The sequence below is a fragment of the Acartia tonsa genome, chromosome 5 (genome assembly GCF_053477335.1).
Source record: "Acartia tonsa isolate MP-2025a chromosome 5, ASM5347733v1, whole genome shotgun sequence".
Taxonomy (NCBI): Eukaryota; Metazoa; Arthropoda; class Copepoda; order Calanoida; family Acartiidae; genus Acartia; species Acartia tonsa.
In genome coordinates, this window is record NC_137264.1 from 16144901 (window position 1) to 16157901 (window position 13001).

The 13001-nt window shown below is 29.7% G+C and overlaps 2 protein-coding genes across 4 annotated transcripts in view; both read left to right on the top strand.

The window, feature by feature from the left end:
- Positions 1-13001, top strand: part of LOC145318866 (uncharacterized) — a 33990-nt gene that overhangs the window by 17199 nt on the left and 3790 nt on the right. For both annotated transcript variants that reach the window (XM_080160530.1, XM_080160529.1), the window contains exon 4: positions 7259-7350. In XM_080160530.1, coding sequence (XP_080016656.1) covers positions 7259-7350 — 92 coding nt within the window. The remainder of the gene's footprint in view (positions 1-7258; positions 7351-13001) is intronic.
- fid (class I SAM-dependent methyltransferase fire dancer) overlaps positions 4645-13001 on the top strand; it is a 158456-nt gene continuing 150099 nt past the window's right edge. For both annotated transcript variants that reach the window (XM_080160525.1, XM_080160526.1), the window contains exon 1: positions 4645-4687. The gene's annotated coding sequence lies outside the window, so the exon portion shown is untranslated. The remainder of the gene's footprint in view (positions 4688-13001) is intronic.

The window sequence follows — 13001 nt, forward strand, 5'->3', positions numbered from 1 at the left end:
ATATTATTGCAATTGATTCTGTCAACACCCTTTTAAGGCAACACAAACCTATTAAAATTTTTCTCTCGGCAAATATATTTTGATATAAAGTATTATTTTTTATTTTTCAAAATACTTGTCTTTTATCTGCAGCAGCTCTTGAGATTATGAATCTAGAGTGGAAAGATTACCAAACAAAAACAACAAAAACATTTTATACTTCAAATCTTTTTACACTTTTGCCAGATTTATTTGAGTTATTTTTGTAAAGTAATCCTGCGAAAGATTTAATAGGGTTTTAAAAGTTTATTTTTGGCTATTTTCGTTCTTTTTAATGATTTCATCATTGGCGTCACATCTAGTGGATAGAATTTGCATTAAAGAGTTTATCAAACATCATATTAAAGAGTTTATCAAACATCATATTAAAGTCAAACTGTTCTTAATTAGCACTGAGCTGGATCTTTAAATCATTTTAGTGGTGAGCCAGATCGGGGTGCAGCCAATCACAGCGCGGCATATCATAAAATGCTTTGCTCTTATTGGTGGAAAGTTGGCTTACCCTGATATGGCTCACCACTAAAATGATTTAAAGATCCAGCTCTGTTCTTTTTAGATGTTAGTTACAACAAGTCATATAAAGATAAAAGCATGATAAAATAAAAAAGGCAGACAGTATTACAAACGATAAAAAACACTTATTCAGAATTTTATTCTGAATTCTAAACAAAAATTGGTTTTAAAACTGCTGTAATACAGGATGAATAATATAGACATACATTTGAAAACTTAATAATAGAGATGTTTTGATTATAATATTGTATCAAATCTTATAAGAATCCTTATTTAATGTATACCGATGATAAGATAATTTAATTAATTTTACCTCCTTTGTTCTATTACTCCAAGGTTTGTTTGCCTCTTTTTTCTTTTCTATTCTAAATTGTAGATTAAAAAGTATCATAATTATCTTGTTTACTTCTTATAAATTTTAGAATATATTCTCATTAAATACTTTTTTTTCTCAACAATCATGTAAATATTCTTAGTAGTTATATACAAGAGGAAAAGAGATGAAAATACTGTTGTTTCTTAATCCTGTAACAACAAAAAAACTTAAATAATCAGTCTTTTGTTACTCTGCAACTTTTGTTCAAATGAAGTTGCACAAAAAGTTTTGAAAAATTGGATAAAACATATGTTTTTGCCAAAACAAATATAAATATATGTAACTTTATGAACACATTATTGATTATTTTTTTTATTTAAATAGCCCCTCTTTCGGGGTTATGCTTTTAATAAGCCCTAGAATCAAGTGAAGTAGACTTTTGAGCTTTACATTGCATATGAATGATTTTAAAATGGAATTAAGAATTGTTCAGAACTCGGCAGCCGCGCGTCGGCTGCGACGAAACCCTAAATTGTAACCTGTTTTTATGGTTTAAAGAAGTTTCTAAAATGAAATTGCGATAGTTGCGATTTACAGGTTGATATCCCTGAGGCTTACAGGTGGCTGACGCGCAGCTTCCAAGCCCTGCAATTGCCCTTAACATATATTGCACATACTATGTTAAAATGAAGTATTTTCAATTAATTTTGTGACTTGCCACCACTGTGAACAAATGAGAATATCATACGTGATTTTGCGTAACAGAGCGTTTTCAAACAATAGCTTATTTACTTTTTCTTATACTAGCGACGGTGCATATTCAAAGGGGAAGGAAAGAGCTGAAAAATAACCAAAAACCAGAGCTCGATCTTTAAATCGTTTATAGGTGATTTAAACCGGGGCGATTCATTTGGCGCACCATCAAATTATTAATATCAATCTTTAAATCGAATTTGCATGGGCGATTTGAATCGGGCAGTGGCGCGGGCCCGGCGCGGCAATGGCACTCACTGAGTGCCATTGCCGAACCAAATCGGGGTGATTTATTTAATAAATAAATATTTTTTTTTAATTACTTTAATATTTTATTGCAAAACTATCGTGAAAACATTTTTATAGTTATTTTTAAAATAAATTATATATTAATGTTTTATATAAAATACCATACGGACACGGCATTTTATATAAAATACCTTACTGACACTGCTTAAGTAATAAAGTTGTACTGGCGCGGATCGATATTTTATTGAGTGTCGCAGGCGATTTAACAACACCGCGCCGAAAATCTTTTAAAAATCCATGTTTTATAGGCGCGCTGTGGCTTAACACCAACGCACCTACGGTTCACTCGCCCCGGTTTAAATCACCATAAAAACGATTTAAAGATCAAGCTCAGTATAGGAATAAGAATTAAATTTAAGAATAAGACTGATGTGAAGCTTATGAACTCAATCAATTAAGTAGTTATCAAAATATTAAGCTATAGACAAAAAAAATGTACTACTATGTATGATTGCTCCTTTTAATATGGACAGACCGAAAAGATATATTTTCATAAAGTTTAATCTATAGTAAAATTGTAATTTTGAAATGCTATACATAACCCATTTTAAAAACAAATTTTTTTTTATAAATGATCTGAACAAGTAAAATGGGTGCATGTTTGCTTTTTGTTTTTAAGTGAGTCTTACAAGTGAAATTAGGCCTAAGACGGGTTCTTTGCATATTTTTAAAAACTTTGTCAAAGTAAGAAATCTATCTTTGCAAGCCTGTAATTGAGATGTACTATTTATGACATATTGAGACTTTAGTCCCCTAGTTTACATGAAGTCATCGGTATTTTGTACAAGTCTAAGGATAAGTAAAATTTGCACTGAATTGTCCAAACAAAAAATAAAAGACGTAAGGTTGAAGTAATCTACAATTCATTCTTTCCCCCAATATGAATCAACTTAATAAAGGACGTCAAATTTTTCTGTTTCTTTTCTCTTTGTAGGGGGAAAATATAATGCCACATAAAGCGCTCTGATATTTTTTACCCCCTGACCTCCCCCCCCCCCAAAAAAAAAAAACCCAGACATTTTTTAACCCGTCAAATTAACGTCCAATTATTCTCAAACCTCAACCTCTATTGTTTACCAAGTACCTAGTATAGAACTACACACATAATGGGAGATGATTACTTTTTGTGCATTGACCTATACCTGTATCTGTGACAGAATAGTCAATAGTTACAAATCAGCTATGAACTCACTTATTGTCAGGAAAAAAAGGATTAAAATGTTTTATACATATAAAAATGTTCAATTGATAATGTTGATTCTAATTTGTAAAATCAATTATGTTCCTTTTCTTATATATATTTCTAGCGATTTGCTATCATTAAGAAAATTAGACATGAAAGAAAAAAGGTTGTATAAAACAGTTTAATTTTTTTCTTACAATTTGAATTTTTAATACTTTATATGCCGTTTTACTTATGAATATAATTTATTTTTCCTTTCTTTCTGAAATGAAATCTGTATAGTACATTAAATTATGCGTTTAAGAAAAAAACAAAAAATGCGCTAAAGAATTTTACTGAGCAAGTAAACTAACAATAAATATTGACTCAATCAGCTGAGTTTTTGGAACAAAGCAACTAAGGGAATAAGTATGTCTTTTGTTTGTCTTTAATACAGTTTACATTATTAATTATTTAAACGCCTTCTTTCTTCAATTTTATCACCTATGTATGATAAAAAGAAGCCTTAAAGAACTTTTTTAGCGATTTAGTTGTCCTTTACAGTGAAGCCTTTTACGGGTTCCGGGATTGAGTCTAACACGCTATTTATAAAAAAACAAAACATTTTATCTATCAAATAAGGAATTTTTAAATATAATAAAGAATAATAAAATATACAACTACTAGTACTATTCAGCTAAGGCTTGTGACTAAATATATTTATATAATAGAAAACAATTACTAGAATGAGAAAAGACACTTGAGATTGATACCATTTTTATCATTTTACAGATAAAAGACTTATTTAAGTGCACAAAACAAGTCCATTAGATAGGCAAAAAAATATATCATGAATATGAAACTCTTTTATTATAATAAATTGAAATTCCATACCATATCTAAATATTTTCTCATTCTATGTTAATGGGTGCTCTATTACTAAACTTCCCTAAGTAGCATAGTCAAAAATAACTTCGTTGGATTTTATCCATTTTATGTAAATGAAACTCTATTATTTAACTCTATTATTTGGATATAGTTGACTTCCCTACGTGACGTAGACAACAACACAATTTCTTAGGACTTTGTCTTCTAGGGTTACCCAGTCATAAGCTATTTTCCGGGGCTTGTAGATGAGGGGTTAGTCACTTATAATGATAAACAAAATCACCCCTTCTATATATCAAAAGTATTGGTGGAACAGAGTGGATACTACTAGTTTTTAGCCAACCGATCTAAATCTAATAAAAGTACCCAAAGTTTTTGAGCAAACGAATGATAGAGCATGGGTACCAATGTAATTTTCAGTTCAATGTCCCCTCATCCCAAAACTAAAGTGACTATACTACGCTATGAATCATTAGAATATTTTTTAAAAATAATAATTCACTTATTTGAATAAGTTAACATTTCTGAGTCGACAACCGTTGTTATAATACTAGTGACAAATCGTATCGTTGTTTGTGTCTTTACATTTCAGAAAAGGACATTTATTAAAAAAACAAGACAAACCTTGTCCATGAGAAGCGAATTAAAGTTAATTTTATCTTTGTCTAAAACGACCAAGCTAATATTGCTTGATTCACTTCTACAAGAGATGCGATTGATAATGAGTATTTTTTACTTGAAATATATTTCGGAATGATGAAGTAGACTTTTTTTCCTTTTAAATTGGGTTGAGAAAGATTCATAACTGAATAGTTTTTTAATTTTATCTGAAAAATATGATCCAATGCTTTAATTCTTTGCTTTAGACTGACAGACAGACATCGGCTATTTTCTGCAGAAAATTTAAAAGTCCAATAATGCTATTACATAAAATTAAGAAAAGTATATATTTTTCCAAATTATTGTATTGTAACATTTTCTTATTTTTACTGTATTATCGTTTATTGTTTTTGTGTCAATAGGTTAAGTAATAAAAATAATGTTTATACTTTACTACTTATGTACAACATTAAAAATGTTATTTAATTTAAAATATTAAAAAAGCTTAAATGTCTTAAATGAAGAAAAGTTAAAAATGCGTATTGTCATGCCATTTACAAAAAAAGTGTTTTTACAAAAAAAAACTGAAATTACTATCTTAGCAGAACTGTCTTCAAAAAAACTTGAAGTCAAGATGATATTTAATTACACAAACCTATATGCTTCTATAATAGTATAAGGATGATAAAAGTATGTATCTTTAGATCTCGAAAACGACTCTATCCTGAAATGGTACTAAAGCAGGTTTTTAACTATTTTCTGAGGGTTTGAATCTATAAAGAGATGCGTTGGGGAGGGGTGCAGATTTTCTAACCCCCACCCGGTAACAAAACCACTGAAGCTAAAGGGCAGATTGCACATTAAATTTCACCCGATTGTCTGAGCACTTTTTAAAAGTTAAGAAAATTTAAATACTTAGTATGCATTACTCATTTTCAAACTATTTCGTCGCTTTTAACCCCTTTTCTCTCATGCAAAGCTTTTAAAACTATGGTCTGTAAGTTAGTATTATATTTTTGCTATATACTAAAAAAGGGCATTTTTAGAAAGTAGCTTCAGCTTGTCTGAGACCTGTATTAGGCTTCCCTTAGAATGAAACCTTAATCGGTTCAGTTGTTAGACTTAGTGGACAGACAAAATAACATACTACTTTATACTACAGATGACACATTTAACTGGTGATTGAATAATCTATCAATGTATAAATATAAATAATTCTTTACTTATGCCGTCTATAATAGCGGATATAAATGTTCTAGTTAAGAGTGCGATATATTTCTTGACAATTGAATTAATGGATCATTTGTTCTAGAATATCTTTAAATGCGATAATTAATTAATTGTTAGTCACTAAGCTAATTTTTCCCTTGGTCATTAACTTGGAATAATCTTTCCCCTTTGCAAATATATAAAAATATACAAAATACACTTTTTCGAATTTAATTCTTCTGCTGACCTAAAAAGGTTACTTTAGGAAATTAAATTCGAAAAAGTGTTTTATGTTATATGTACATATCTGAAAATTTTCAACCTCATTTTAATTGCATTCCAGTTGTCGCCATAACAGATTCCTATCCTCTATATAAAAAATAAAGTCACCAAAATTGTATTCTGTGCAATATTTTATTTCAATGTATATAAGTGTCATAAAATCAAATTATAGAAGGTTTATTAATAACTTAATATGATATTTTAAAAGATTTTTGGTAAATGATTAGAAATTTGTTTGCAAGTATTATTTACTCTATATCCGATTTAATTTTGAAGAACCCAACTCAGGATATATATATATATGTATTCATTTGCAGGGAGAGAAATGACAATGATACTGTTGATATAACTCTACACTTATAGAACAACTATTTTAGATTAGGTTGGGTTATAGGCAAGGGGGCCGAGCGCTGCGGCTAAGCAGGCCTGGTTGCTGAGCGCCGCAGGGCAAGAGTTCATAGTTCTATCGGGGGGTGTAAAAAATTTACAAAATTAAAAAAAAATATTTCTAAGAGTATAATACCGGTTGATTCATCAGTCAATAAGCTATCCTTGAAAACATGTCTATCTGTCTATAATTTATTTGATGATATATCAATTTACATGTCTATCTATCTATTTAATGTTCTAATATAATTAACATACATAAAAAAACATACAAATTGCTACCGTACGGCTGACCGTTGAAGAAAATTTAGAAAAGAACATTGTCTCTTTCATACTTACTGTATTTCAGTTTACTGTTCTTTCATAAACTACTTATTATCAGTTGCTAAAAATCGCTAAATTAAGCTGTTCATTTACATAATATAAGAAGGACAATTATAAAATTCAAGATTGACGTTTAATTAAAAATTTGCAAAATTTTGAAGAAATCTGTTATGAAATTTGATGAAGATGTTAAAAATTAATTTTTATTTTATCTATCTGTCTAAATATCTATCTAGCTATCTATCTAAATATCTATCTAGCTATCTATCTAAATATCTATCTAGCTATCTATCTAAATATCTATCTAAATATCTATCTCAATATCTATCTGGCTATCTAAATATCTATCTAGCTATCTAAATATCTATCTAGCTATCTAAATATCTATCTAGCTATCTATCTAAATATCTATCTAGCTATCTATCTAAATATCTATCTAGCTATCTATCTAAATATCTATCTAGTTATATATCTAGGAGTGTAGCCACGTAGCTCCTGACTTGGAGAGGCATAGACAGCATTTCAAAGAGGCGAGGCACATTAACTGGCTGAGGGCTCAAGCTTACAGGTTAGATCATTTTCCGTTATAATCAAATCAAATTAGGCCTAAAGGTGTGCTTTCTATTCTGCACATGTATATTATAACTCTATAAATGCAAAATGCAATATATTAATATAGAACAAACTGACCCTTCTGGTATTTTGATTCACAATTATCATGGGACTGATCTCATAATGGGACTAAACATTTTGGAAAAATAATATTATTACGTTTCCGCAGACAACTGCGTAAAAAATCCTTAGGATAATAAATCTGGTTTTATATCTAGTATTTGAAAAAGAAGGGGTCACGGGTAAACATTTGATCTAATGGGAGATTCTTTTACATATATATTCAATCCTAGTCATTAGGCGTGGGGGGTGTAGTTGTCCCCATCCCTTAGGCGCAAGTTTCATGATGAAATCAGTTTTACTTTTTTCGAATAACAAATATGCAACTTTATGTGAAATTTTCTTTTTAACATCTCTCCATGTCCCTGGCAAGAGTTAGATTTATAGGCAGAGACATTCTTTGGGTAAATGACCGTACCACAAATACATTAGTTCATTTTCTAACAAGGCTCGGCAGGTGTAGCCTGCATTTTGTGCCAGATAAATGCAGATCGTTAATTGGTTGCATAGGTCTTATGTTTTAGTGGCTGATTTTTAAGATTGTCAAAAAGAATTGCCTAAAATGGTGACTTTTGCAGAATTATTAAAAGAAAATAAGGGCCGAGCCTTGTTTTTCATGATATTTACATAAATTGTTATGTAATCAAAGTTTTTTTCGACTTTTTAAAAAATAACAGAATGTCTATAGGTCACCTTAAGATAGTTATTAAACTGATTGGACAATTATGAAAATGAATATAAATGATAAAATTGTCAACAAACAAGCCTTTTTAAGCGTTTAGTAACGTAGTTTTATCATTTTTGTTTTGTGGTCACTATAATTAATTTAATCCTATAGTAACTAAATCTGAAGTTAAATTAAATGCTGTCTCTAAACACGGGCACATTTGTTCTCTATTTTAAGCAATGCAATGGCATTTGTAAGAAAATATTTAAATAGAACATCTCTGATTTAGTTTTTTTTTATGATAGAAATGAAAATAATATCTATTTTTAAATTAATTGATTGTAATTTATATGTCTATCATCCACTTTTTAATTTTATTTTAAAGAATAAAAATATTCTTTTATTATTTATCTTGGTTATGAAAAATAGTAAATAAACCTTATCATGACTGATAAAAAGCTTCACTTTTAAGAAGAAGCATATCGGTAGAGCAATTAGCGAGATCTAAAGATACAGACATATAGACACCCTGTAACTTTTGTTTAAGAATTAGCAATGTTAAGTAGAGACGGACTTAATTTTAGAAAAGTGGTATTAATAGAATATGACCCATACAGACAGACCAACGAATACTTTATACTAGACTAGCGGCCACGCCTCTAGAGACCTCTAGGGCACTAGAGGTGGAGGTGTGGTTAAATTCGACCCACTCCCCATTTTTTATTTTTGTGTGAAAAACAAAAGTAAAAAATATTTCATTTTTATTGGGGGGAGGGATTTTCTATTGGAACGTTGTAGATATCCTCCCCCTAAATAGTCGAAAACCTTCTCTGGACCTATAATAAGCTTCATTGTAAAGGAGAACAAAATCGGTTCAGAGATCCCTCGCTATAGACAAAAAGCTTACTACTTTATGTTCTAGGATTATTTAGTAAAATAAAATTGCATAGTGTTCCTAGTTGTATAATTGTCAACAATATGAACAAGAACAATAATGTCCAAAATTAACAATAGTAGGTAAACATAAAAAAAACTATGAAACTGTATTAAAACATCAACTTTATTAATTCTTTCAATTTTGACAAGTAATGAAATATATGTCAGTAAAAATATATAAATTGATAAAAATTATTGCTACTTATAGAATGAAATTCGAAAACGAACACAGTAATAGTGTCTGACTCATTATGACGTAACAAAAAAAAATTAGCCAATGAGACGCCACTATAAATTTTACCATTGGTCAATAACGGCCTCTCATTGGCTAATTTTTTTTGTTACGTCATAATCAGTCAGACACTATTACTGTGTTCTTCGAAAATATGGACGAACAGACATAAAAAATTTAATGTGTAGCTGCGCTAGAAAAAAATGTTTAGAAATATTCACGTGAGAGTAAAAATAAATTTGCAACATTAAATTCTATTTTATGGAGATGTTCGTGAAATAATTCTAAAGTTTTTGCATTTAAAAAGAGCTAAACCAAAAACAATTGATCTTACATAAAAACATATTTTAAAATAACAAAAAAAGGACGAAAGGCTTACTTCTTTAACCAATAAGAGAACAAAGCTAGCATGACAAAAGGATAGAGCAATTAAAAGGGTAGCTACTTAGAAAAACTTACCAATTAAGATTAAAATAATCTTTTTAAAAAATACTCATTTTAAATATATTTATGACAGTAGCAATGAGGAAACGCCAAAATAAATTTTTACTATTAAACTATTTTATGGGGTTTACCTTTGTAATCAGGGAGGGAGTGGACACTGAAAATTTAGACAATTTCCCTCAAAAATAGAGAATAATAAGCCTATACATTAGGGTAGAGAATAATTTTTCGTCCATTGTCACATCCCTTAGAATGCCTGATTAGATTACATACAGTTTTATAATGTTGAAAGTTGCTATCTTGTGAAACTTAATATAAAACAAAGGAATCAACCCAATTAAATTCAGACTAAAACTTTGTCTGTAAATTGTATGTAAATTGTACATACGTTGCTATGTTTGCCGCGTTCCTTCAAAGTACCTTATTTTGAAAATAAATTATGAATAAAATGGAGGGAGTAGTTTGTTTAGGTTAGGTTATATTTGGTACTGAGAAGACCCTCAGTATTAGGAAATCGCAGGTATTAGCCGATGCTGTACGTATTGGTGCAAAAAATGGGGACAAATTTCAAATTGTTTTGGCGTGTGACGTCATACCCCCATCTCTTTTCTAGGGGGTTTCTTTCCTCCTTCCCTTTTCTTTCCCCTCACCTGTGACGTAAATAAACAGCCCCGTCAAATCAATTTAAAAATTGTCCCCATTTTTTGCACCAATACGTACAGCATCGTATTAGCCCCGTAGAAATAGAGCCCAGCTAGGGGTTAGGAATAGATAAAAGAATGTAGGGGGGGGGGGGGGTTGTTCAGTACCCGATAGTCACTTTTGCGAAAGAACCCTATGTTGTTAGATTAAGTCTTTACAGCCGCTATAAAGCCGCCAAAAATCACTTCATTTATCAATTTCTTATGGTTCAAGTATAGATACCTTTAAAAACCAAAAATATAATATAGTAATTTTTTTGTCTGAAGGTTAGAATCTCGGAAAATTGATTTTACTTTCCAGGTTAGTTTTATATTTTTCTTAGGTCGACCTTAGACTATTTTCAAGACTTACCCCGAGATACGAGAAATAACTATTACAATTACTTGCAATTTATCATCAATAATTTTGATCAGAACTATAAAATTGATTAGGACAGGATAGTTCCACACTAAACCCAAGAATTTAATCAACTCAGAAAAGAGAATGTGAGGGTGGGGATGTTTTGAAAAAACAATCCTTATATGAAATTTAATCGATGGCGTGCAGAGTTTTTTTATCAGGTTGGCGGGGGGGTGTTGGATGAACCTCGCGGGAATGAAAACATGGAGATTTTAATAATAGGGTGGATGACACCCCTCACCCGCATGGAAATGGTTTGATTTTTTTTCAAACTCTCCCTCCCCCCCCCAAAAAAAAATTATATATATATATATATAAAAGGATTTAAAATACTACGCATGGGTACAGAGAAGTTGTAAATTTACTATTAAATTCACTTAAATGTCTCTGGCTTTCGCTTATGTAGCATTCTTATGTGAACATTCCTAGCTTGCAAAAAGTCTTTATTATCAAGAATTGTTTTTAATAAATAAAGACAGGTAGACAATCTTTTACTTCATTCCACAAGCAGCACAGCAATAACAAGCCAAACCAATTTTAATAAATGCAAAATTTTGGAATGTTTTGCTAATAAATCACTATATAACATTATAAAGTTTTATTTATGTACTGTTGGTTAGTTAAAATCTGTAAATAAACAGATGAAGTCGAAGATTAGCTGCGCAACTAAAAATTAAGCAATGTTTAATGATATTATATTATACAGATTTTAACAAATTGCTAAAGTCTTTTTCTGTAGATATATTAAGAACACTATTTCTGAGTTTCTACTAATATCTTTTATTTCAGACTTTAACCTATTAAAATACTATAAAAAATACTAAAATCTATTAATTAAGAAATTAGAATAAACTTTTGCATTTTAATTACCTAATTTAAAAGCGTTTTATTTTGTCTAATCTTTTTAATTATCTAATTTAGGTAAATTTTTCGCAGGTTTTTTTTATTTCATTAGCATAATCGTTTTTAATTAATAGAATTTGAATAGTTAATGTTAAAAGCGCCTAATTTTTAAATACCTTTATAAAATTAGGTGTTTTTTAAATTATGTATTTTTAGATTAGGTGTCCCCTTTAAGGCCGTGCATGTATGCTAAAAGTACATTTCATCAAAAAATAAAGATTTAGAGGGGTGGTACTATTTGTAGGTATGGGCGAAAGCACCATAGAATTCGACTTGCAGAAAAAGAATCTCAGCAAATCAGTCAAACAACCGATATAAAAATTAAACATTATTCAGTACAGAGCTAAAGTTACAATAATAAAGACATTTAGAAACAGAATTTCTTACAAAATCAGCGAATTTATTGTTTTTTTTTTGTTTGTTTTAAAATTGCCTAAAAGAACAGAGGTGGATTCTTAAAAAAAATTGCCCCGCTAATCGCTTAGTGGGGCAAAATTGTTTTCGTGAAAAATCCACCAAAATCCCATTAAAAATCTACAAAAATTTAACAAAATCATAGAAGGGTTATTAACATATGATTTTGTTTAATTTTTGTAGATTTTTAATTGGATTTTGGTGGATTTTTCACGAAAACAATTTTGCCCCACTAAGCGATTAGTGGGGCAATTTTTTTTTAAGAATCCACCTCAGATACCTTCTTTTGAATAGCAAAAAATCAAACTTTTTAAAAAGAATTTATATAAAATCTTTTATTTCAAATTCAATGTCAATATAAACTTTGAAGTTACAATGCACATGTAAAGAAAAAATACATTTTTATGTTGTACAAAAAACTAAGACATTTACATTTTATATTAACACAGCTTTTTTGTTTAATAAGTCAAGTTTTATTAAATATTTTACCACAAAATCACTTTTTCCTAAAGTTTCTTGTATATTTCTCATTCCTCTGCTATAATGACATTCAAATGGAATAGCCTACAGCAGGACAATTTTAGAGAAGCCTTGCTACTAAAAGAAAAATAGATTTTTGAGTTGTATAGAAAAATAATTTTGACTGCTCCCTCAGGTCAAAACATAAACCTATATGGACAACTTCAAATTTACATTACATTTTCATTTTCTAGATGTCATAGCCACTCTAAAATTTAATTTCTCCTTTAAAAGTTTTCTTTGTAAAATATGTAAAATATACCCTTATGTAAAAGTAAGGGGATGTCTGTTTGTCTGAGTGCTAGAAGGAAAGAACGCTAACCACTGAACC